The 27,145-nt window shown below is 44.5% G+C and overlaps 1 protein-coding gene across 8 annotated transcripts in view; it reads right to left on the minus strand.

Moving 5' to 3' along the window:
• Positions 1–27,145, minus strand: part of RHBDL3 (rhomboid like 3) — a gene marked incomplete at its 5' end in the record, with an annotated part of 71,576 nt that overhangs the window by 5,434 nt on the left and 38,997 nt on the right. For 7 of the 8 annotated variants that reach the window (XR_014684524.1, XM_084491913.1, XM_084491910.1 and 4 more), the window contains 6 exons: positions 664–724; positions 2,353–2,453; positions 5,146–5,258; positions 9,711–9,859; positions 10,565–10,789; positions 21,072–21,230. Coding sequence is in view for 7 of the 8 variants with exons in the window: in XM_084491910.1 (XP_084348036.1) it covers positions 664–724; positions 2,353–2,453; positions 5,146–5,258; positions 9,711–9,859; positions 10,565–10,789; positions 21,072–21,230 (808 nt within the window). The remainder of the gene's footprint in view (positions 1–663; positions 725–2,352; positions 2,454–5,145; positions 5,259–9,710; positions 9,860–10,564; positions 10,790–21,071; positions 21,231–27,145) is intronic. The other variant, XM_084491912.1, reaches the window with a different exon arrangement.

The raw sequence follows: 27,145 nt of genomic DNA on the forward strand, positions 1-27,145 counted from the left end.
GCTACAGCCCTGAAGAGACAGAATAAAAGAGAAACCGCCTGGTATAGTGAGCACAGGGGAGCTGGGAAGCCACAGTTGTGTAAGGCACACTGAGATGAGGTCTCCCCAGTGGATGGGTAAGTGGTCTGGCCTTGTGGAAGAGCAGACAGGTGAAGGAATATTCCCATTCCAAAATTTATATCAAAACCATAAAAAAAGGCCTCCCCCCGAGTTAGACTTTGAAGACAATTGTCTGTGATGAACAGAAGCTTAGTTTCCCTTATCATGCCACCCGAGGGATTGGATACGTCTGGAATATAATTCATTAATATGCGTATAATGTGGTTGCCATCCCAGATAGAAAGTGCTCTAGGATGCCTATACATGAGCATTATGAAAGCACTGCTTGTTTGTGAATTCAAAGGCGAGATGCTTAAGTCCCAGATCTTCACAAATGCCACAAGCTACAGATGCTGGCTAACAACAAATCCTCATTTACAAATGCTTGTGTTGAAAGCCAAAATCTGCATTTGAGAGTGATGTGGTTTCTGCTGCCAGAAGGTCCAGCTGCAAGTTCCTACCAAAACTGCTGCAAAGCCAAAACACCCTGAATCAGCACAAACCCTTATGACAAGGACAAACAAGACAGGATTGCATGTGTGCCAAGTATTGCATGATACTTACTACAGATCAAGGCAACAGCCATGCGCAGCAGTTTGAATTGGCACTTCATTCCTGACCAGTTCTGGAGAGGAGACAAGGAAAACAAAGTGATGCTGCATGCAAACCTGGAGGGATTTTACATTTGATTCTGTACTGGAGGAGCATCAAGGGCAAATATCCCTTGGAACACACCCCTTTCATTGCCTTAACCACCTAGCTGTGAATTTTCCACTCACCACACCACACATAGATCTGTCAATCCCAGAGGACATAGCCATAAAGAACATATTATAGACTTGTCCACGTTATAGAAAATCCATTACTTCTTTGCCTGGCAGTCTTACTGACTTCACTTGCCTGAGACCCAGCTGGCCCATCTCTGTCCCTTACACCAGCCTGGCCCTTTGCTGGCCTTGCCATTCTCCAGAGGTTGGGAAGAGCTCCCACGGAAGACCACGGACAAAAGAAACAACAAAAGCAAAGAAACAACAGATAATGGAGAAAGATAGGTGCTACTGTAGGAATTGCTAAATAGATTCAGAGGAGTCCCATGAGTAGTGAACTGACAGGCCGTTTTACATTGTAAGAAGTCTGGGGAGGTAACTGGTGAAGACCCTCCACACACACCTGGCAGAGCTTTGTTCCTCTAAAGCAACAGCTCCTCTATCCCCCTCTGACCCTGTGAATCTCAGGGTGAAGAACCCGTGTCTGCATTACCACCCTATGAGAGAGAACAAACACCCTCTTGGTTCTCTTTGACACAAGACACTGAAAAAAAACAGTGTGACAGGAAGAAATGCTGTAATATAGGAGCATGCTCTCTCCTCTGCTCCTTAGCTCTGTCAGACACTCAAGTGCCCTAGTTTGGCAACAGCCCCCAGCTCATTCATGCTTTGAAAAGCTTAAAGACAGCACAGGAGACCTATTCTGCTCAGGAAGCTGCTCACTCCCCCTACTCCCAGATGCCACAAAGGCTGCCTGGAGCAGCACCATTGCGGGTTGCAGCCCAAGCCTACTGATTTCACAGAATACTAGCATTAAAAACAAGGTTTCTTTTAGGCTTGACACAAGTACCACCATGCACATGCACGTTTAGGGGCTGCACAGGCAGACGTGCCTGGCTCTGCTACCGCCTTTCTGAGGACCTTGGATATGCCACTGTTTCCAGGTCTAAGAGGAACGACAATGCTGATATTCACTGACCTTTGTAAAGTACTTCACGAGGTGAAAGAGACAAAAGATAGCATCACTACTATGCCCAGGGTTCAGTTTCAGTCTCAGTCTGGGTTTTACAAAAGCGGATAAGGGATATTCTGCACATAGAGCCAGCAAACACTACATTTCTTTAGGTGCTCCCTAACACAACATGATGCTCTGCAGACAGAAACAGCTCTGCAACTTCTGCAGATCCAGTCAGCTCCTTCTCTTTCAATCCCTTTCAAGAAGAGCTAATAGACGGAAGTACAATAATAAATCTTGGATTACACCAGGATCTTTGGCTTCTCCCGACAAGCTGCTAGCCATCAGTGCACAAAGCCACCAACTACAGTGTCACATTTCCATTCCAGCACCAGGCCACTGGGACAAGACAACTGGGCAAGCTCTGAATGACAAACAACGGGATCGGGCCCTGTTTCCGGTCCCTTGGGACACCTATCTGGCTGGATTCACTCACTTTAAATGGGGTTAGACAGTCATTCTGGTACTCACCATGACTATATTGGCCAAGTGAGCTGAGACAAGTGCATACACGCCTCCGGAGGAGCCCACCACAGGTGCTGTCATATCAGCTACTGACACTGCCAGGGATCCTGGGAGGAAGAACAAGGATTGTTAAAATTGCCAGCCACCGTTTCCTACCCTACAGCCCTACTAACCTGCCATTTCTGTGTTAAATGCTGCAGGTCAGCAATACAGGGATAAAGAAAAAGGAGAGGGGAAAATAAGAATCAGTCTATTTCTTTCCACCTCCTTTAAAAGCATCCAAGCTAAAAGCATCCAGAACAAAGCAGCAACGTATCTTCAACACTGTGCTGCAGAAGGTACTTACACCCTGATCAAAGCAACAAGGAAGCAGAAGACAGACAAGTGTCTTTGTCTTTTCCCTCTTTTGAGAATAAAATAGAAGTAGCTCCCATGCTGGAAAGATTAAATATTTGCACAGTGAAAAGGAACTGGGGACTGGTAACTTAAACTAAAGACTCTGATCAAAGCACAGTCTGTTACTTATAAAACTGCAGAGTAAAACTACCTAAAAATAACCTGGATGGAGGCAGTAAACACGAGATGGAAAAATGACAGGTCAATCACATAAAGGCACCACTGATAACAATACACTCAAACATAGACACTGCTTCTCTTTATTGCAATTAGAGGCCTGGACCTGCTCAAAGCTCCTTTCTTTGCAAACTTTAAGAGTAACTGAAGAGAGACAAAGGCAGACTTGGTGTCACAAGGCAGGGTTAATGAAGGTGTTTATGATGAGTAGGGAAGGGGAAAAATGAAACAACAAATCTTGAGAGAGTCATCAGCAGTACAGAATCTTCTAACAGACTTCTTCGCTAATTGCTCAGGCGAGTCTGGGTCAAGACAGAGCCAAGGTTCCACCAGCCAACTCAGCTCACAGCTCCCTTCTTCACCCTGTGGCCCTGAGACTTTTCATCTCTTAAGCACTGCCATTAAGGAAAAAGTTAATTAGAAGTTAAGAAAGGATTAATGACAACTTGCAGTTAAATGCTTGGACACAGCACTGAGCACACACTTCTCACTCTGCATTTCCACATGTCCTTTTAGCAAAGCCAGACAATGAGAAAAAAACATAAAAGTAGGGAGTGGCCACTGCAGCATGTCTGCATTTGACTTTTTATTCCTGGTTGTTTCGGAGCTGCTTTATTTTTAAATTGCCAGATCCTCAGCATACGTATGCTTTTTCTTCCATCTCCTGGCATACATCAAAGAATAAGGCATGTTTAATAACCGGCTAACAACTCAAATAGGTAAAGGCATCGTGGGATGCTTTTCTGTCTGAGAGTGTTTGATCACCTTTATAGTTCCATCCTGCACTAAAGGACAGAAGTTTTCCCTTTCCTTTTGGCACTTTTATTTACTTGGCATGCAATTTACAGGTTACAAGATATGAAAGGCAAGTCTATGAGGATGTGGCAGCCTGAGAAAAAAAAAGTGAGATCATTCATGTAGCAGAAACACACCAATAATGCTGGCTGGGCTAGTGAGCCTCACTCAGGCTCTGGGTACAGCCTGCACTGCCCTGAGTGTTCAGCCCAGCCCAATGCCCACTGAAGCCTGTCTCTGGCCCTGCAGACCCTGCCAGCAAGCCCACGGCCACAGGAATCCGAGAGGCAGCTGGCAACTCACAGTGCTCACCTGCTCTCAGTCACAGCACATTCAGTGTTTACTTGCTTTGCTTACCTGGCACAGATGTGCAATGTGTATGTACACAAGTGAAGCCCCATGACTTGTCAGACTATCTAAGTAGAAGAGTTTGTGCCTGCAAAGTTGCAGGCTGGGGACCACTTTAATGCTTATTAAAATAATAGGCAAGGGACTCTGGAGCTGGTCTGCTAACTGCTTTCTCTCCGTTAATGAGCATGGTGTTTGTACCATGCCTAGTCTGGTGTCCTAGCCCAATTATTCTTTTCACAGTCTCCCTTCTGGAATGCAGGATTTATTAGCACTCAATGCAGCCTATTTTACAATAGCTTTATCTGCTCATTATGAAAAAAATAAAGTTATGAGGCTGGAAAGAAAATCACCATAAATCTTGAGCTAAGGCAGTCAATCCTTGTCTGAGTTCCACTGCAAAGCCATTGGTTGTTCTTACCCTCTACTTTTTTAATTAGATGTTGATCTATTGTCAGCTAACTTTCATCACCTCCAAACTGCTGGAAATGCCAAACATAAATAAAAGCAATACAAAACAAACTAAAAATCAATCAAAACCTATGGCTTCATGATTAAATGAGTTTCCAGATTCCTGTGAGCTGCTCACAAGTTACAACCAAATGCTTCTTGCTTACTCAGGCTTTAGCTGTAGGAACCAGACAGCATAGGACAAATGGAGAAAGAACTGGCACAGGACCTAGGGGTGAGAAGGAGGAGGGGGAAGATTCTTCATGCAGGCGTCTATGATGACGCTTTTCTTTTAGGCCTCTATGGGACATGAGGAAAGGTACACTATGACAGCATGACTACCCCATTCAGGAAGACCAGCTACAGCAAGGCTATTTTTTTTTTTTGGGGGGGGGGGGGATTGTTGTTTTTAAAGCAGGTCTCCTAAACACTATGCCTATGGATAGTTAGAAACAGATGTCAGGTTGTAGCATATTTCCCACTTCCAGCCTCCAAAAGAATTTCAAAATAGAGAAAAATCAGTGACTGCTCTTCTCCTATACCCAAATGTCACAAAACATTTCTTCTATGTTAATTCATCACAGATCACTTTCAGGTGCCTCTCCATCTAGGGCATCTAGAGGTGTAACCTACCTGCTACAACTCCAGCGACATACACAAAGCTGATCCTTGCAGCTCCATGCACCATTTCCAGGGGAACCCCAACCAGGAGCTGAAGGACAACATTGAGTCCAAGGTGTTCTATCCTGCAGCAAGGAGAGAAAGGGGAAAAAAAAATGTCCTCTTTTCTAACTCTTCATCTCCCTTCTCTAACCTTGTGACAGACATATCTCAAAAGGAGATCAAATAGCAACTGCTTCATGAGAGTAAATTTTAACACTGGGAAAAAACAATGGTTCCTGGAACAATCAGACCGAGAGTTGTGATGTTCCTTCTTTCTTTCCTGCTCATCATCTTTTTATATCCTCCCAGGGCCTTTCAGCCAAAGACCTCACAGCACATTCAGTTCTTAGTGAGACATGTTACTTGTTTTTCTTGTTTCATTTTTATTTTTTAAATAGAGGATTTGAAAAAATGTAAAGAAGTTAAATGACTTGCCCCCAAAATGCAGCAAGATTGCAGTAGAGCCACGAAAAACAGCTAGAAACTGGACTCCTCTTTTTTTCTCCTAATGATATAGCTTTTCCCTGCACATATGTTGACATCATGGGGAGCAGATATTGAATCAAAAGCAAGGTAAGCCTGGCAGTCCCAAAACAATGATAGTTTCTTTCTGGCACACTTTTTTTTTTTTTTTTTTTTTTATAATTGCAGAAATAATTGCAGAAATACTGTTTGTGCTATCTAATTTTTATAATTGCAGAAATACTGTTTGTGCTATCTGCCCCCCAACCTTTTCTGCTGAGCCAACCTCCAAGTGATCATGGCCAAAGCGGGAAGCAGAGGGTATTTCATGTCTGGCTGATGTTAGCCACCCAGCGGGATGCCAGGCGTATCCAGTGAAGCTGCCTATTCTCTTCCCCTGTTCCCATCATACTCAGTAAAACTCCTGTTAAACACAATGGAAAGAGTAGGGCTAAGACTCGTAGCAAACCCTGCTGCACACATCAGCAAATGTGGAATCACTTGCAGCCTAAAGGGAGAGAGTGTGACAGCTAGGACTTTCGTATTAGGTAAAGACCAGCTGCAGCAGGTTTCTGCTATGACAAATCAACATGTTCAAAGCAAATTCTTTGGTGTTCTAATCAATAACACTTAACAAAACTGTCTTGCTACTTTTCAAAGCTTCATACAAGTATTTTCCCATGGCTTTAACACCTGCAGGGTCTTCCAGTGATGTAACAACAGCAACAGGCATCTGAACAGGCTCCCTCTTCAATACTCAGCTAGCATCTGAGATTTATCCTGTGCTCACAGGGCTGTGACTGGGCTGTCTTTTCTGTATTAAAAGTACCCGACTGCTTTCACTGAAAAGTGGGCTGAAAGGACCCAATGGCACCCTTAGTGAAGAAGACCGGTGTCTTTTGGGGGAAGAAGTGCAAAGTATCTAATGTAAATCTATGTTGTATTTTATACAAGAAATTAATTGCTCCCCTAGAAATAATTGGCTTAAGTTGCATGTATTTTCACTGTGTTAGTCTTTCTTCATGTTACCATAGCAATTTCCCATATACATCATAAAGTGCTGATGGCAAGATAGATGCACTAAGGATACAATCATCTCATACAGGAGGATTTAAAGGAGGACCAGAAAAGGCTGCTAGAAATGATGCTTCAGGAAACAGACCTTTCTGGGTATCTTAATGGGTTTGTTACCACAATGTTTCTCTAAGAGTAGGTTTATCTCCTGCATGAGACACTCAGCACCACAGTTTGCCATTGTAGCAGATTACGGAACGTAACTGAGTATGTTTATCATCTTGCTCAAAGCTTTTGAGGCCATGGGGGCATGGGTATATTCTGGCACCCATTCTCATCCTGCATGTACACAGAACTTGGGAATTAAATTAGGAACAACCAGCAAAGGTCACACAGAGATCACAGAATACAGTCAAACCATCCAAGTGCCCTTTTACCGTGGGGAGGAAAGAAGCTTCAGCTGGCAGTTAACATCATGAGGCAGCGCTTGACATTTTCACACAAAGCACTGGGGCTTGTTTCTCAAAGGCAGCTTTTGTAAGGGCTCGGCAAAGTTTATCCTAGACTCTAAAGTGACCGCTCTGATTCACAGCTGTTCTTAAAAGACTTTCCAGGAGTGATCCCATTCACTCCCTCTCCCCATCATGCTAAGAGCATTGAAGGCTCCACAGTCAATAAGCACCCATAAAATATAATTAGCCTTTGCCGGTGCTGAACGCGTCATTCTTGAAATGACAATTCCATTGATTTATTAAAGACTTTCTTCTTCCCTGAGACCAAACAAATGGGACTGAGCATCAATGCAAGTCATTAGTTATGGCAGTGTTACAAATGTGTGGGCCCCCGATAATCAACGTCTGCTTTCCATGAAAGCAGAAGGGCAGAATTTACAACTTTGCCTGGCTTTTCAGCCCTTGACAAAGCTCTCTCCATCAGGACCATCACACAGTCCATGCATTTTTGGAATCTTTCTAGAGGCACAGCCACCCAAGCCTTAGCAACTGCTGCCTTCTTGGGCACCTTCTGACTGTCACTAGTTCTTCAAAAAAGCAGACCAAGTGCACTAAATTAAGCAGCAGTCCACATTACCATCTTAAAGTCTCAGCTGGGAACAGAACAGCAATAAATCCCATGACACTGTGTTAGCCTCTCATTTGAAAACAAGAGGAGAATGATGGGCTTCCACTACAAACATTATTACCCTTCTAAGATTTATCTGTCCTCCTGATATGAAAGGAGCTTAAACATATGAGTTAGCAGTAAGTGAACATTTAGCTTAACTCTAGCTACTGCAAATAAGTCATGGGGTTTATTGTTCCAGCAGGACTTTCCATTGTTTTGAGGGCTATGTAGCTAAAGAATTTGGAATTCGTCACAAAAACAATGAGTCTTCTGCGCACCACCTTCACCATTGTTCATCACAAAGCTGGCCACAGATGTGAAATAAACCTGTTATTTTTTAGACAATAAATGTGGAGAATGCCAGAGTACTGCCTGCTACAGATAAGGGTGACCTTACGCTGGTTAGGAAAGGAAGCCCAAGTGACACAGGAAGACATTTAAGAGCTGAAAAATTGTCATTGTGCAGGTGCTTCTCTTCAAAGGAATTCCAGAGCAATCTGTGGTTACAGAAGTGATACAGTAGAACAAAAACAAAACCAGAAGAAAAAACTCAGATACAAATTAGTTTGCATTAGTTAAAATTAAGCAGTCCTTCTTTTTACAAGCCCAGTTTCCCCAACATTCTCAGCGATGGATCTTTCTAATTCTCATTACACGACCAGCCTCACATCTAAGCCCAATAGCCTCCACTTGTAGATTGACACCACTATATACAGGACTTTTTCTGAGGGATTTAGCATGCAGAGTACAGATGTCACCACATTTAAAAGTTTCCTCCAGATTTTTTTTTCTACTCTCCCCTTGGGTCAAGTCCATTCTGTCCCAACTATGATTTTTATTTAGAGATCTGTGGCACATCTTGCACTCAAGGCCAATTACACACTGAGGCTGTTATTCCATGGCAGAGAAGAGACATCAGCTTCCCAGTGGAAAAAGGAAAAGATCCTCTTGATCTTTCTGGCCTTTTAAAGGAGAACATTGACTGATGGGAATATAAGCTTTCTGTTTAAGAATAAAGGATCTTTATCCAGTTTCAGACTATAAACCACTGCTAAAAATCTTGTTGCTCTGATTCTTCACTGACAGAATTAAAGAAAATTGCAATTATCTGCCAGGAATGTGTGAAGATAATGATCTGAGAAAGCTCACAGAGGGGGTAGAGTGTTTCGTACAGAGATGAACTTTCCTGTGACACTCACTCATCACCATGGCATCACAAACATCACATAATTAAGTCTCTTTGAATCTTGGGAGGACTAGCATAGTCCAGAAACACAGAATTAGAATCGCCATGCCTTGGATTCTCTTCACAAGTCTGCTACATACCTCCCATGGAATGAAGGACAATTCGTTTTACTCTGCATCTTATTTTTTGCATTAGGTGAACCATTCTCTGCCCATCTGGTCATTTGAGACTGTCAGCTCTTCGGGAACACTGGTGTTTGTACAGTGTGTACAAAACAGGAGGTCAGTCTTGACTCAGGCTTCTAAGCATTACCTCAGTCCCTACAGAAGGGACAACATCACTAAGTGGTGATATAATATAGGCACAGGGAGTTTAATTGACTTTTCCAACCTCAGCTAGGAAGTCTAGCAAAAATACAACATGTAGTTCTTAAATACCAGTTCAGCATCTTTGCAGACTCGTTATACCAGTTGTACTCCTCCTCTAGAGGGACACTGCACTTCAATCTGGTGAGTTTTAGGGAGAAGAGCAGCATCTCTTAAGATCTTTACGTTGCCTCCTAACTTCAGACAGCTGTGAAGGTTTGCTTCTCATTGCCCAACACTCAGCTACAGATTATATGACAAATTTAGAATTATTGTGTTTGGGGCTTTTAAAAATTGATTTATGAGCTGATTCAGTTGCTTCCTCCTCCTGCCTCTCCCTAGGGAACCTGAGCTGTGGGGAATCTCTCCAGTTTGCAAGTACTCACCCTGCATGCATGAATATGTAGGTTAGGTACCTCCAAGCCTGAGCACGGAGCTGAGGATGGTAAAGTAGTGCATTCTTCAGGTATAAGGGATGGGTGACTTGCAGCACAAATCTGTCTAATACCACTCCGTTGTAAAGGAAAAAGGCAACCTAGAAGAGCAGGGAGATTCCTTGGTTAGCAAATGTCTTACCTAACTGAAAAACACTTTGCAACTCAAAATCATGAATGGGAAGCCAACTGTAAAACAATTTTTCTCCCATGTGACAGCCATTCACTGTGAAAGTTCCCTATTATGTGGAATGTGCAACACATTGGCATAACCTTGTATGTATGTGGCTTTCTGGAACAAGCCAGCCACTGAGTCAGAGAACTCAGCACCCTACGGATCAGTGCCACAGGATATCCTTCTCCTTGCTTATTCCAGTGCATCACTTAGCAATTGTACAAAGGCCTTATTGGAGAAAGAAATAAGGTGAAGATATTTAATCTAGTTTCCATTCCCTCCTTTTTCTCTCTATTCAAAGAACATATGAATTTCATTTCTATTTCCATTATTTGAATTACCCCTAAAACTACTCTGGTTTTTGCTCTTCAAAAATACTTTGCTTTGGTTTCCCAGATTCCGTGGTTTCATACACAAATTGCTTCAATGACTAATCACCACACACAGAGATAGATAGGACCACAGTCTCCACTTATACACACCCACACAGGCAAGCCAAGATGTTCATATCAGCTTCACATTCATCCTTGTCTGGGTCCAAACTAGTCCCACGCTAGTCTTTGGTCATGTCCCAGCAAAAGCCCGGGCAGCATGGGGTGAGTTTCCAGAGACAGGGCATTAAGGTACTTGCCTCTACAATAGTGATGGTAATCATGAACCAGGGTGGAGGGCAGCAGGTATAGCTGTCATAGTACCACTTGCGGTCTATCTCTCGTGGCAGGGTCTCATATGCAACGTGCCGGATCAGCCTCTGTGATAGGCTCAGCCCTGTTTCCTCCAGCAGTGCCTTACTGCACAGCCTCCTGTTCCCCTGAAGGATGGCTTGGCGGAAACTATTCGACCTTTTGTTGCTCATCTGGGTAAAAAGAAAAGGAGGAAACCGTGAGGACAAAGCAAGGCCAGGCAGGGCCTGACAGTTGTCAGGGGAAATTAGTACCAATTTGGCAGCGCCAGACCCATGCAGTCAGGAGAACCACCACCAGGCTGGAGCTGTAGGAACCAAGTCTCAGCCTGATCACAAGGTCACCTGCATGGGGTGCAAGAAAAAACAGCACCAGGATTTTCTATTATGGTGCCAATATATGAGGTCAGGGCAGAACACCGGCAAGGTAGAGCAGAGGCTGTACCCAGCTGAACTCTCTGGCCCATTTGCCAGCCTCCATCCACGGATGCACTGTGTCCTCCTTCCCTTCACCTTCCCTGCTCTATTGCACTTCCCTGCACCTGCCATCTCTAGGGGCAGGGAATTTCTTGAATGCAGAAGCAGGTACATTCACAGCAGCTAACCCTTATGTTCTGATCCTTGTTGGCAGGATTTAGCTCTGGGAAAGGAAAATGACTCCCTTGTGTAAAACAAAAACAATGACAAGCAATACCAACAAAACACAGACTAAACTGGTATACAGGCTGTCTAGCTGCTGTAAACTTGCGAAAGGAGAGGATTTAATTATTTATTTATTTTTATTTTTTTTTAAGTTATCCTCAGAGGGAGCAGATTTTGAGACAGTGATGACTTGTATACACATTATCATCAGACGTGCACAGAATTAGCTATCTATCTTTTGAGCATACACTTTCCCAATTTGGATGCATAATTAAAGCAATTGCATTTGCAAATTAGGCAGATGGAATTTTATGCCTAGCCTGCTTGGAAGGAAAAAAAAAAAATCTGGTCTGAGAGTGCTTGCTCCAAGATTTGGTTAATTGCTAATTAGCCCTGATGTCAAACAAACCTACTGCATTAGAGTCACTGTACTGGCTGAATCTTTTGTAGAGAAAGCTTAAAAAGATAAAATACCTATCTGTGCATTAAAAACATTGTAAGGGGACCTTTTACAGGAAAAGGCAGCAAAGCTTGGTTCCCCTTCCTAGAGAATTGCTACCTGATCTCAGAAACTACCAGCATCTTCAGCCTCCCAGAACCAAATGAGAGACGATGTTCATCAGCATTGACTTCCAGTTGTCATGGATCACACTGGTTTTGGCTAATATCTCAACGACAGCAAAGTCCAGAGCTTTGTCTCTCAGTGCCCATGCAGCTGAGTAATTGTTTCAAGCTGGACCAAGCTGCTTAAAACACAGTAATCACTGCAGGGAGCCAGGTCCTCTTAATCACTGGAGGAAGATGAGGAGGCCACCCGAGGTGATGGTTCACTGGCCTTGCAAGCTCTGCACACAGGCACTGTGACCCATTCTCCCAGCAGCTGCCCATCCCTACTTAGCCTTCTGTTTGCAGCCTGTCCGTCCTTCCCTCCGATACAGAAATTCACTGAGAAACATCTATCAGGTGAAAGGCTTTTCTTAGCTTTTGTGGGTGATCAACATCCCTCTGTTTCATCAATCACCTTTAGTCACCTAATGACCTTGCACTGGCTCAAGTTTGCTGCCTGTCAGAGACACACCATGGATGCTCCCTTGCAGAGTTTATTCTGTTCTCTCTGGCTTCACTCCTCTTGTGGATGAGATTAAATTGAGATTGAAGCTACGTTTGCCTACTACAGATGCAAATACCTGACAGTCACCTGAAGCTGCTGTAATGTCTATTCTAATTACAGCAATACATATGATTTGCCTGCCTACTACAAAGTGATCAGCACCTTTTCCTGCTGCAGCACTTCAGTGGAAGACCATAGTTTCCTGATCAAATCAAAGAAAACGATCATTGCAGTTCAGCATCAAAGCTTGCTGACTATTCTCAGCAGAGGATCACCTCCTTGCTGCAGACACTGGTAAGAGAGATGAGAGGGAATTCCCAGAGGCTGCCAACATTTGTATCCATGCTAAGATTGTAACAAATTTCCTTGCATTTATTCAGCAGAGAATCCCAACTCAAGCACCACTGAATCTCACTGTTATTGCTAAGCATGGTAAAAGGAACCTGCTCAGCTCAATTGCCTGAATTTAGCGTATCAACATCAGTTCAGTGTCCTGCTCTGTTTTACTGCTAATGCTGCCCAGAGAACTCAAACAACAGTCAGATCAGTGCAAATTCATCAGGGTGATGTTTCTGAAGGCATTCCTCAATGTAATAATCAAGCACAAGAGAAATGTCTCCTTGCTATTGATAAAAGTGAAATACTGTAGGATCCCTGTGGAAGTCACATCTTAGATGAATGAAGCTTGTGGCTCTTCTGAGGTGGTGAGAAGCTGGACCTCCCAGCACTAAGTGGGAGTCGAGCCCAAGGTCATACAATAGAGTTAGTGGAAGAATCCAGGTTGCTGGAATTCTCTGATCACTAGGCTGCACTGACCTCAGGCCCTCCTGTCCAGTAGAGAGCTCTGCTTTCCTACTCCAAAACAGGAAAATACAACAGGACCTCTCACATGTCACAAAGAAGATAAAAGGGAAGCTCATGACAATGATTTCCTCCAACAAATGATGACAGACAGTTGTATCTTTGTTCTCTTGACTACCTGTTCTCACACTCCATTACTTTTACAAGGTGTTCCATATTGGTTGTTTCTGGTCACATCTGGATGATAAAACGCCAAGAGTTATTTAAACCAGTAGTGATGGAAAAGCAGTAAATGTTGATATTACAAGAGCAAGAGAAGCCCTTGAGAAAAATGCTGACAGCTCTCTAGGTAGCAAATGTGACTGCTGGAGAAAGCCCTTGCCTCAAACACAAACAACAAGGTTATTTCTATACACTGTGAGGCACTCTTAGCAAAGAGGCAATGAGAAAACTGCCTGCAAATGAAATGGAGCAGGTCTTGAACTGTTGCAGTCCTGCAGAGGATACAGCACCAAGTATTCTTCCCAGATTGCAACACACCACACTCCTTGGAGGGAACAAGACCGGCAAGGAACAGGCGACTCCCTGAATCTACTCACAGCAGGTGCTGTGTCAGTAGGAGCCAGGTTTCAATTTACCTAGAAAATTAAAAGCCTTTTGGTACCCATAATTACAACTCTAACTGTTCACAGCCCTTAAGAGCACTAGCTAAACCTCCTGCCACCTCAGGCAAAAACATAAAAAAAAAAATAATATTTGTCAAGTCTCCTTTTGAGCAGAGGATGTTGAAAGAAGGCCCAAGTTCCCTCTAAATGCCATAGCCTTGGCATGGTTTTACAGCCGAGTAAGGCAGGGACACACAGAGCGTCAGGAACACACTACACATGCCCAAAAGCTCCCACAACCCATTAAAATACAGATGACTGGATGTACTCAGCACCCGTTAAAATTAGGCCTTTCAGTAAGAAGATATCCTGCTGGTCCCCACCTGCACTCATTGCCCATCATGCCAACAAGCTCTGAAGAGGCAGCACAGCTGACTGCCAGGACTCAAGCAAACACCGCAGTCCTGGGCCTACTCACATAACCCCACAAGCCTTAGGATCATGGTTTTTATCTCAAGCTAGGAGGTGAAGTGAAACCAAGGCACAAGGAAAGACAGAGGATTAAGTCACTACTGCTGCTCTCACCAACCCCTGATAAGAAGCCTATTTTGTTCCTCAGACTGACTTTGGAATACTCAAATCTTTCCAAAGAGAAAGTCTCCCATATGGTCACAATTTGCTGACTTGATTTAGGAATTACATAATATTGGTATTTATGAGCCAAGTATTTAATCATCAGCTGAAGGAACACTAGACCCATTGTCGGCCTGCATGTTATTGCAGCTCCAGAAGCCCTGGGCAGCCCGCCCCACTTCTCTTCATGCAATTGATCTGGGACTTCTTTAATGAGCGTGATGTTAAAGCTACGGGCAGATGAGTACAGAAAATAGTATATGGGGAATCAGGGGAGAGGAAACAACATGTTCCCTTAGTCCTTCATGCCTGCAAATAGTTGTTAGGCAGAGAGAAATTTCCTTTGCAAAACAGCCAGGCTGACGACCTGTAACCATGTGCTGCCATCATTGCCCTTCAGTATTAACACACCAAAACAAAAGCAGGCTTAGTGCTACAGCTCTGCTCAAAGGGTGCGTTTGATGCATCGGATGGGAAGGACAGTTTTTGCCCACTTAGATAGGAATCTGTTTTCTATATTGAAAATGACAAAATTTAGGATGAGTCCTTGCAGCCTAGTATGGGACAGTGTAAAACTTCAGTGGATTCCTGTTTTTGTTCAGGACACGTCAGTCTAGAATTAATCTCAGATTGCCTACAACTTGCAGTGGAACTTGGCTTTTCCTACTAGCAGACCAACTTCTCCAGGTTTCTTGGCTATCTATATTACTGCTGCTGCCCTTCACAAGTGACGGGCACAGCACTCTCTTTATGGTTTTTATTCAGACTCATGCAGGAAGTTCAGAAAAATGTGGACTTCCACCCACTAGGTATTGGCATCTCTGAGGTTGGTCTCCAGCTATTATTAAACACATACAACGACAAGCAATGCATTCGGCTCTCCAGCTCTGATCCTCCAAGAGACAGAGCACTAAATCAGAAGTTAGCACATGCTTTTTTAAAAGCCTCTGTCAGCTCTAGTTTTATAACCCACTTTACTTACAAATGCAGCTTTTCCAATCAATTTTGCTTTCAAGATTCACATTTATTTCCTTCCCTCAATATGCACTTCTACAAAATGCTAATGTGGGTAAAGACTGCTTTGCCCAAAACACATAGCTCAGCATTAAGTTCATCTGTCACAGATGTTCACATCCTCTGCACCAACCTGGTAGTATTTTCCTTTCCCAAACAGTATGGATACAAAAGGAAATATCCTGATTAGCTTTGACTAAGCAGTGGTTTCTTCTGGGAATTCAAGAAAAGTGCAGGAGAAAACAAATAAATTATCGCTGTCATTGCAGGAGTCTTCCCTGCTCAAGGCCTTGTCTGGACTCTTATTAAATGTCCCAGGCTTCTAGCACTTCCATTAGAAAAGGTAAACCACAGTACAAGAGCACTTACAAGACAAGTCAAACTTACTGTTTCAAATAACTTTGTGTCAAAATGCAGCAGACTTTGAAACCTCAAAACCCCAGCACATGTTCATTTTCCTTCAGTACTGGGAAGGATTCTGCATCTGAAGTGAATCCAGACTTTATTTTCTGAAGCAGTTTTCTTTTAAAATACCTTTATAATATTTCCCATTCACTTATGTATTTTAGATACATACACAATTAAAATGACCATTGAAGTTGACATCATGCTTCTCAAGTTTCAACTGTATGTGATTGGAAACAGCTGAGGAACCATGGTTAAGGATGGAAATTTCTATGCTAAGTTCCACTTTATTTGGCATAATGATTATTTGTCAGACTAGTTCACTTGGAAGAAAATACTCTCTTCTGCTGGTATACGCAGCCAGTATCTAATGGAGTCAGATCAATGTACAAGCTGAACACTCTCCAAAAGAAGTTCTTGCATGCCGGTTACTCTGTTTCAAGATACCCACCTGACCCCCTGATGGCTTTTTTCCCCCCTCAGGAGATGCATGAAGCTCTTGGAGTATTAAAAACGATATACAACTCATTTTCTCCAAAATGGGAAGGAAAACGAGACAAAAGCAGTGAAGAACACCTGTCAGGAGGGTATCCAGCTCCTGGAAGTGCTCCCTGGAGTAAGAACTTTCACCCCAGTGAGGGCTTTAATATGTTGAGGAGGTAGGGGATGGATAAGGACACAATCAGATAACCACTCATTTGCACAACCATCCATCTCTTGAGAAGAAGCACTTCTTACTCAGCATAATATTAGAACAAATACTGAAGTAAGAGATTTTCAAACCTTTTTAAAAATTAAATATTTATTATATCTCTGAACTAAGGCCAGGATGAGAGCTCAGGAATCCTAGAGTTTCAGCCAAGACAGTGAATCAAGGACAGAGGAAGCACTAAAATGGATGTCCCATTGGAAGCTGAAGGAAACCCCGAGGTTAGCAATGGGAGTCATCTTAACGGTTGGCAGGGTACATGCCCTGGTTCAGTGGTGCAGCTAGTACGAAACAGAAAGAGGAAGAGATGGAGCTATGAAATCTGAAGCTTTTCCTGCAACAAACCTTTCCAGACTAGCAGCAGGAAGAACAAAACTACAAGCATCAGACAAGGCCACTAGAACTGAAGTCCAGGGTCATTCTGCAACAGCCTTTTAATCTTAAAACATTCAACTCGAAACTTATTTTGAGATAAGTCTCCCTTTGAGCATTCAGCTCAGCAGGATATAGCACAAGGCAACCTTCCACCAACAGCTCATGTTCCAGCCTCTTCCACGAAGTAAGAACCTACTGCAAAGTTATCCTCCTCTCACAGCCAATAGACCCGTGTATCCATCACTTGTAGCAAAGGCTGCAGAGTTCTTAGCCTGCATCTGCAATTTTATTTCTTCTCTCGAAGTGACAGGATTTGCAGTCTGGCAGCATACTCCAAGCAAACCAGAGAGAAAAATCACAAAAACGAAAGGAAATCTTCCTCTGGAGGGTAAAGGTGCTGGCACCAGCAAAGTTGGGATTAGGGTGACCTGATTATTGTTACGCAGTGTTTAAAATGCCTCACAGAAAATGACAAAAGAGTTAGCCTGTCCCTGGAAACCAACAAGGCCAGGGAAAGCAAAGCAGGTGCTAACCCTTGATCAGGAAAACAAAGGACATGGGTATAATTAGCTAATATATTTTGCTCACCATCACAATATGACATCAACTTCAAGTTCCTGCAAAGCTACAGCTAAACATTTCTGCTGGAAGCAGTAGTGTTTTTGCTTTTCCCAAGGTATGCAATGAACTCTGTCTCAGAGATTCACAGTGTGTCTGCTGCAGAGCCAGAAACAAAACTTAGGTCCACCTGACTTCCAGTCCTGTCCTTTAAACATGAAATCCAAACCAGGGATAGCGGGACCTACAGTATGCACTAGGGGCACCTCCCAGGGTAGTGCCAGTGTTGAAGCAATGGGGCAAACACACTCCCTTCCCCTAGAATTCTCCTGTCCCATGCTGGCAGGTCCAATCTGGACCACATTAAATAAATCTACATCAGCTTTTACAACATACTTGGTTCAAGAGAACTAGGCTGCTTTGTGGAGTTGCACTGGCAGTGAGATCCATTGGGCTGCAAAACAGATTTTGCTTTAGTCTCCATATAAGCTGTGATTTACTTTTCTAGTAAGTCTGCTTTATTAAACACTAGGTTTTATAGAAGTTTTCCTTTTCCAGAGCAAGGCTAAGAGTTATGTACTTTATTTTCACAAGAACAAAACACAAGCTACCACTGCAGCCTGAATCACCTCCACTTTGCCCCTCTGTGAATCAACAGTATTGCTCTGTGAAGTTTATGGCCTGTACTATCTCTTGGAAATAATCACATCACAGAGTTACAATGGCTTCTGAAGTCACTAACAGCATCTCTCAGCGTTGGACTCTCTAGCAAGTAACCAAGCACTTGCAGAATAAGCAGCACCTCATTCTATCGCACATCCAGGGAACGCAGCAAAGATCATGGGTTTTGAAAGGCTGAAAAAAGGAAGGACCCTCCCAACTCAATTTTTATCAAAATGAACACACCTTATAGAAAAACCAGAAAGGATTATTGTATCCCAGGAACTGACCAGGGAAGAGCATTTGAGTTCCCTTGAGGACCGTTGGTTAAACCCTACTTTCTGCTGTGGGGATAACCACTTTGACTTTGAAGCTTTGTTAGACAGTGTTGCAGGTAGCTTATCAGCTCTTTTCATCACCAAGCTTAGGAAGAAACCACGAGGGCTGCTTATGAACCACCCCAGTAGGAACGCCACTACTTTCACACATCTGCTTTGATAACTGCACCTAAAGACATCTCTGTTACTCAGCCCCCTTCGTCCCCTCAAGGCCTCTCTGGTGGCCAGGGTTTCACTGGTGCCATTTTGCCTCTTGCTCAAATTTTTAGTACCTTGGATGTGGTTGAGAGGCCATGAGGGATCCGCTGATCAGCAGTGCTTGATCATGTGAGGGTATCTGTTCACGGATGTTGATGAAGAACTAAAAAGCAGACATACAGAGCCAGCCTTGTAAAGACTCTGTGGATCTAGAAAAGGGTCAAGCTTTCCTGGTCCCCAGATCCAGCACCATCATTTCTGAGAGCATATTGATTCTTTCTAAACTACCAAACCAGACAAATTAAACTCAGCAAAAAGCAGAGATGGATGATGATCATTAAGCACAAAGCACGTGCTTAATACTGCCCCACATAACTGCTTGTGCCAAGACTGACACCTGTAAAGTGAATCAGAGGTGTTTCACCAACTTCAGAGTTCCAATTGTGTGTCAACTGTGGTGTTTCTTTTCATCAGGAAGTTCACAAGGAAGGTTTGGGAGCAGGAAACTAGCAAGGGAAAAAGGAGCCCTAAAAATTTTGGATGTTGGAAATCAATAGCAACTGGAGGAAGAAAGAAAGATGCCACTTGTAAGTAATTTAAGTGTTCTGGCATTTGCATTAGCTATCGATTAGCAAGGGCGAAAAATGCAGATAAGGAGGATAGAAGGGCTGATGATAGAAAATCAATGACTTCTTTACAGGAGTCATTCAACAGCAATGAAGGCAATTCGCCATTCTGCAGAAATCACTTCAGGCAGGTGCAGACCGCTACCAACTCCCATTTCCCAAAGGAGAAGGAGGCTGTCCATGCCTTTCACCTCCCACCTGTCTCATTAGCTTGCTCTGCTCTCAAGCTCAGTGAAGCAAGGAGAGAGAAAAAGCCCTGTTCTCTTCCTGAGCCTGCTGCCAATGCTCTGGCTGGCCTTGGGCCATCATTTCTGTAAAGTAAGTCAGAAGATACCTCTTCCCACTACCTAAGTGTTGTGCCGTTCGATTAGTTAATGCTCACATGGTTCTTTGAACATACCAAACCATAGAACAAGCAGCTGTTACTATAAATACGCTGCTGATCACAGAGTACTATTGACCACTCTGTTTATTAAGGTAGAACTGAAAGAAACCTCACACTCACTGTGAGGTACTTAATAGTTCTTCATTTATTTTACCGGATACATAAACACATGCAGAGGGCTAATAATACTGCTCAATTAGGTCCAGCAGATCTATTTTATATCATTGTATCAGTGTAATTTCATCTTCACACTGACCACTGCTAGACTGAGGCTGTAACCTGGATCCTTGACAGCTGTGCCCTGTTATAATGCTTTTCTGATTATATGCCTTGTCTCACATTTAGAATAAGCTTTTTTCCTAAACCTAGAGGACAATGCACGAGTGAACATGACAAAGCACAGAATCACAGAATGTTAGGGATTAGAAGGGACCTTGAAAGATCATCTAGTCCAATCCCCCAAAATGAGGGATCAAATCCCCATGTTGACTGAGGTACACAGTTACAAATTATTACAAATTAAACAGATTATATTTTGCATCAAGAACCAACTTTCCAGCAAAACCTGAAGAACGTCACTGTCATTCCCTGCTCATAACCTTTGACACCCAGGTTTCTCTTCCTGCTGCAATAAGTCTGCTGGGACTCAGATGGGGAATGACAGAGCAAGAACAGGACAAAGTGCCTGGAACAGCTACTGCCTAAGAGACCTGTTTTGCAATAAATAAATAAATAAAGGATTTTTAGGCCATCTTGGGTATCTAATAACACACATCTACATCTGTGCTGGCTGGCCAAACTGCCTTGATGAAAAACAGAGAGATCCCTTCACTAATTGACACATCAGTAGAGATAAAGAGGTATCCAGATCACGACTCATGCAGTCTGAGACATCTTACCTGGGTTATAACAAACATGACCCAGAAACACTATCTCTGCTGCTGTAGATGTCTCCAGCAGTGCAATGTGACTCTACCCAGCAAGTCAACAAACATTCATCTATATTCTTTTTCTGGAAGTGGTGAAATCCTTCAATACAACAGGAGACCCCCAGACTGACAGACCTCTGCTTGTGAACAAATGGCTCCTTATTAAGCTACCAACTGATATCGAGAGGAAAAGCCTCTAAACTATCAGCAACCACTGCTTCATGCTGTTCTTACAACAATTCCCACAGGTTCTTCCCATGCAAACATGTCTCCCTGGAAAAAATCATCAGCAACTTGACTCTTTGCTTAGGAGTTCAGCCACCACCGAATGCTTCAGCAAGCCCATGCAGTGTGATGTAGGGAGACAGCAAACAGTGATGTTGAGGGAGGAAGGGAGGATGTCCCTCTCTAGACAGCATTTTAAGCAGAGCTAAGGACTGACAGGCCCTGCCAGTCGGAGCACTCACCAGGTTGACGAAGTCCTGGTAGCAGATCCTTCCCTCTGAGTTGCTGTCTGCCAGGGCCAGGAGGACCTCTAGCTTGTGGGGGTCCAGCTCTGAGCCGTGTCTCTGGAGAAGGGAACGAAACTTCTCAGTGCTGATGTAGCCAGTGTTGTCAGGATCAAACTGGAACAGGAGGGGAAAGTGCCAGAATTAGCCATTCCATGTTATCTACAACTCTAGCCTCCTACGCTTTCATTGTCTGATGCAGACCTGCAGGGATCCGCGGGGCTGCTCTAGATTTTGGTGACCTCCAGCTTCTTTTCACAAGGAACTGCAAAGCACCCAGTTTTTTTTCCCCACCTGCAGAGATGGGTGAATCCAGGCATTGTCATCCCACCTCCATCCAAGCTTCAGCTAAGTCAGCTCCCTTCACCTTCTGTAACGATACCGTCTGCATCCTTCCCTTCACCTTCTGTAATTACATTCTCCATATCATCACTTCTCCTGGCTAGTTTTCATACCCCTCTCTATCTGACTATCAAGCAGATTGGAGACACAGTCTGTGAGACAAAGCATACTGAAACCAGTTTTACACCTGTATTTCCCAATACAATTGCAACACAGGAATGTCATCCCTCCTCAAGCCCCTTCTGCTCAGTTCTCCTGATAGTCAGCCTTCCAAAACGCCTCTAGAGGTGCCTTCAAAGTGCAAGTGCTTTCACTGCTGAAAAGCTCTTTAGAGATGGATTGGAAAGCGTCTTTGGAGATAGCATTAAGTGAAACTGAAAATGGCAAAGCAGCCACATGCCTATTTCAGAATGTAAATCCAACTCAATAGAAGGAAAGTCCCAGGTGAGATTTGGAGGGAAATGACCAAAACTGTCGCTGTTTTCCATCACTCTGAACGGTTCATCTCCTAAAAATGTCACTGAACAAAAGGAGACAGCTTCACGTGGTTGTTCAAACTTCCAACCGCTTCAGCCTCTGACTGACACTGAGCTCCCCAGGGCACTCTGCTGGCAGCCCTCACATGCAGGCAGGCACACCCCCAGCCCCAACAAAGCCAGCGCTGGCACCACGCCGAGCATGTTTCTTTTGTGCTTTGAAAGCCAGCGGACGCAGGCAGCCAGACCATCCTGCGCTAGCTGGGGCACAGCCTCATCTCTGCCAGAATTCTGTTGCTGGGAGATTTGCCTTTGATTTCCCAAACTTGGCTCTGAGCTCCCTGGTGCTCACTGGCCTCCTTTTGTAGATAATGATATCAAGTTGTTGGCTGGAGTGAATGGCTGTCAGGGGGCAGGGTGGTCAGGGAGTCTTTTCATGGAAACATTTGGGACATAAAAGGCCTTGGCAGAGCCAAAAAGGTCCCGACAATCCTCTCACTCTTTCCTAACAGAAAAAAAGCTGAACAGGCGCCGGGCCTTCGATCAGACACAGCAGAGTAAAGGCTGCCTTGGCAAGGGAGCGGGTGAGAAGAGGGATGTGGCAGAGGATGCCGCCTGCCAACAGGGCTGGCACTGCTCAGCTGTGAGCAGAGCTGCTACAACACAGAGCGGCTTCAGGCATGGCAGCTTGTTTAGAGGATGCATTGCCGCGTGCGAGGACCTGGCTCCAGCTCCTTCTGGCCTGAGTTGAGTACGTTTCTCCCACTGCTCTTGGGGACTCTGTTATCGCTGGCTGCTTTGCTGAGGAGGAGCTGCCTAACCTGAGCAGGGGAGATCGCTGTCCTGTGCTGGAGCAGGGCTGGCGTGCTATTTTGTCAAAGCAGCAGCTTCTTCATGTAGAAGCTGCTGGGAAAAGTGGATTACACAGAACAACACAAACCAAGACAGAGCTGGGTGCTCACCCCCACCACCTGCCAAAGGTTGCTCTGTCCTTGTGAGGTGGCCTGGATGTACCCTTCCTGACAGCTGGCACCTCAAGCCAAAGGTGGATTTCATCAGCTGTTTACTGTTAAACATGGGCTTAATATTAATCCCTGAACAAGTTCAGCTCCCCCTACTCCAGTCACCCTGCTCCAATGCTTTAACTAATTGAATCCTAAAACCAACCCAAAAGATAGGGGTTCTCCAAAAGGCTCAGCTCCGGTGCTTTTGGGCTCTTGCTGGGATGCCCAAGAAATCTGAATTTTGCAATGCCCAGTCCCAGACCACAGATACCCAGGAAATAAAGTATTACTAGCATAATACCTGAGGTGACCTTTCTCAAGGGGAATTTGCAGAAGCAGAGAGATGAGTCATTCAATGAATGGATCTAACACCTGCAATCCCACAGACACTGCTGTGTTCATCCTCTTTTCCTGAAAACATTTGACCCAACCAACACCTTACTTAACTGTACCACTTCAAGTATGTCTGGACATTTAAGATGTCAGAATTTATCTTGTCTAGAGCAAAACCATTTGCTCCTTGAAGGCTTGAATGCCTCCCAGTTTGAGGGCCAGGGTCAGCGACTGAAGCACAGGAATCTCCCCCCGTGCTGTGTGCCCACTGTTTGACTTTGTAGAAAGACCAATGGCCACAGCAGTGGGGAGTGTCGATGATCCTTCAAAGGCCAGAAGAGATACAAGAGCCAAAGCCTGCAGGCTCCCCAAGTACAAAAATGCTACTCAGATCACGAACCACTTTTCCCAGACTTTGTTCTGTTTTAAAGCATTCCAAAAAGAAATGTTTTGTAACCAAGAACAGAGATTACACAAGCACTGCAGAACTTCAAACCAGCCCATGAGGACACAATAATGACTCCAGACTCCCTAGTGCTGGAGCAGGTAGGATCCTGCTACTCAGGCCGGTACTGTCCGCATCTGTTGCTGGATGCTGGCTTTCCAGACAGACAGCTGAAGCCTGTTCAGCACCTACAAACAAGACAGCTCTGAGGATGCTTCTTTTACACCACTAGGCACGAGCATTCCCCCTCCAGGGCACCATCTTCCTGCTTTTCCCACCAAAGCAGCATTAGAAGGTAGCTGGTATTTTCAGTACCGTCAGTGTATTCGGCAGCCCATTCTCCTCTGCCACATTACCATGTATAATTTTCTTTTAGGCACTATGGTATTGATTCCAGTTAGAAATAAGTTTGAATTGGGACTGTGGGTCTGAACAACATGAAAGAGCAATAGGTGAACAGTAAACAACTGGCATCTGAACCAAAAATGCCTGCCTCAGAACAGGACTAGAACACAGTTTCCATGAGCTGGAGCAGAATGTTTTACTGTAAACCCCAGCTGTAAGGGAATTCTCTTATTTATACTTAAACTTATTCAAACAAAATAAAGGAACATTAAACTCATCTGTCACCATGTCACCACAGCACCCCAAATCCACCCAACACTTCAATCTGCCTCAATCCCTGCACCAGTTCTGCAGAAGAAGAGCCTCCATGCACCACAAAAACAGCCTGTGATGGCACACGCAAAACACTTGGGTCCATCAATTATAAAAGCAACTGACCTTCACTAGACGCCTCATGTATTTATCCATGACGATCTCGGTAAGGACTGGCTGTCCCACGAGCCCAGGCAAGCACCTCTGTGTCACGGAGAGGCCAGAGCTGACGGGCAGCCAGCAGCAAGCCCCAGGTCCTGCCCCAGAGGAAGCGCTCCCTGGGCTAAATCAGCGTGGAGGCTTCCTTCAGCTTGGTTACTTCGGCCTCTGCCCCTCTCCTTGGGCAGACAAGTGCAACCCAACCAGCGCAGGGATGAGGACGGCTGATTGCCCCCCGCCCCCAAACAATGGGAGACTAACGGCGATTTCATGCAAGGTTTCCTCTGCATTTCAGTGACAATCACCCTTAACTCCCTTGATCCTCAACGAGGCTCTTAAGCAAAAATGTAAATATGTTAATGACTGCAGCAGCCATCTGACTCAAGATCTTAATTCCCTAGCCCAAAACAAGCTTTTTTCTCCCTTCCCCCCCTTTCTGTTCTATTTCTTCCTTATTTAAGGGCAAATACCCCAAAAAGCAAAGACACCACATCAAAACTTCAAGAAAAAATTAAGGAGAGAGGGCTACAAACTCTGATGGAAATTGGAAATGGGATTGAGAAAAGAAAATGAAAACTCAAATTGTTTCTCCTCTTTAATTAAAGAGGCATCAGCCACGGCTGAGTGAACAAGTAGGGTGGAGGCTGATGCTGCAGACAGACAATGGGTATCTTGGGAAAAGGCAGACACTTCACATAGCGCAGCCAGCTGCTCCTCTCCCCCCATGGCAAACAGCCCTCGGGGGCACCAGAGCAGCTGGAGACTCAACAGCTGAACTGGGCACAATACGAGGACCTTTGGCTGGCTTTGGGATTGCGGATCTGCCCCAGGAACAGAGAATTTGCTGCCATCCATGGTTTCCCACATTGTCTTGGCACGAAGCGAATATATCACTCAAACCATAAGTTGTCTTCACGATGGGCAAGGCTCCAAGCAAATTTATCCAATTTGGTTGTTGGCTCTGGGTTGGATCATTCCCTTCCAGCCTGAATCGTTCCATGGTTCAGCAGTGACTTCGGCTCCTGGGGAGACTAGCCTGGCAGTCAGGCCTCCTGGCACTGACCCAGCTCTGCTCTGGGCTAGAAGGCAGGTTCTGAAAATGAATTGCCCTGAGTTTTAGCTTCTCTTCCTGATATACGGAAGTGACAACTGCTGCTTTATCTCCCACCACAGAAGAGCTGCCAATAGAAGGCCTGCTCCTTGGTCATATTTAGCCCCTTTCCATGGCTGGCACTGGAAAGGAAGAGTCAGTTGCTTGCAAAATCTTTTTGTCTCCAAGGGTTTCAGAAACAACTCTCAGCTTTGCTGGCTTTGAACCCAGACTGTTAGATGGCCCAGACTCTGCAATCTAGGGATGTCAGCATGTATTAAATGCTCCCAGACTATCTCCAGCCTCAAGGGCCATGCTGCAGTTAAATCAGACTGTCCAAGTCAATATGTGGAACTGACAGACTCCAAGTCCAAGCTGTGAAAAGGTATCTACAACAGGCATTGAAAATGTCCTATTAGACGTCTTACCAGACACAGCTCATTCTCTGTCTTTCCACAGCCTCTGTGGTCATGCTGGGAGCCCACTTTTTTATTTTATTATTATTTTTTTTTAACATGGCGGAAGGATATGTAGCATATGCTGCTTTGATGAGGATTAAAGGAACAACAAGGAAGAAGGTTAAAGTTGGTCTTGTAATACATATGAGGGCAAAAGGCAAGGGTTGTTCTAACAGGATTTTCATCACTGCCTGGTGGCGGTGACCTTCCCAACAACCTGATGATCCTGAGCTCTCTTCTGAAAGTGGGAAGTGCACACACAAGGAGGAACCCTTATCCAGAAGAGTGGCAGGTCAGTGAATACCCCTCCACCTCAAAATCCAGCTTCTCACCACTCAGAGTCACCTAATCTGAGTCCCATGAGCATGTTGGCAAAACATTAGTGCTGCCTCCCTGCTAATAATGAATTTACCCAACACCGCCCAGGCAATATAGAGTGCTTAAAGGCTGTCCAGCTGTATTTTTAACACGTGCTAGATTGCTTTGACCTGAGGTGAACTTGAGGGCTCGAAACATCACCCAGCTCTCAGGATCCAGATTGCATTTAAGCACAGAGCAAATACCCTAACTCACCAGACAGGGCCCTGAGACAGCACCTGCTCCACAGGAAAACCACTGCAAGAGAGCACAATATTACGCAGCTCAGCATTTGCTTGGGACGAGAGACGTTCGCAGAGCAGATGGCCCATCACCTAGATTTGGGTAGCTGTTTCACCGCACACAGCACATGGCAAAGTGGAGATGGCGGGAGCTGGTCTAAGATTCCCTTTTCCTTGAAGACCAGAATAGCCTGCAGGACTCAAGTCCATCAGCCAGCTGGCCCATCTGTAGAGGCATTTCTGCTCTAATTTATTTCTTTTACTGTCTCAAGCACAGAGACAAGTATGGGTCCTAGAGTACTACCATCTGCTGTTACCTTCTGCAAAAGCATTTTATCTAGGAAGACAATGGAAGCACTCATTTGATATGAACAGGAGAATAAAATGATTCAGGAATGCAATGCTGCTCAGTTGTTTGGCAGATGGAAAAGGCGGCTTTGGGACCAAGTTTGATTCTTGGTATTGCGAA

Source organism: Aythya ferina (genome assembly GCF_964211825.1).
Source record: "Aythya ferina genome assembly, chromosome: 18".
NCBI classification, from domain to species: Eukaryota; Metazoa; Chordata; class Aves; order Anseriformes; family Anatidae; genus Aythya; species Aythya ferina.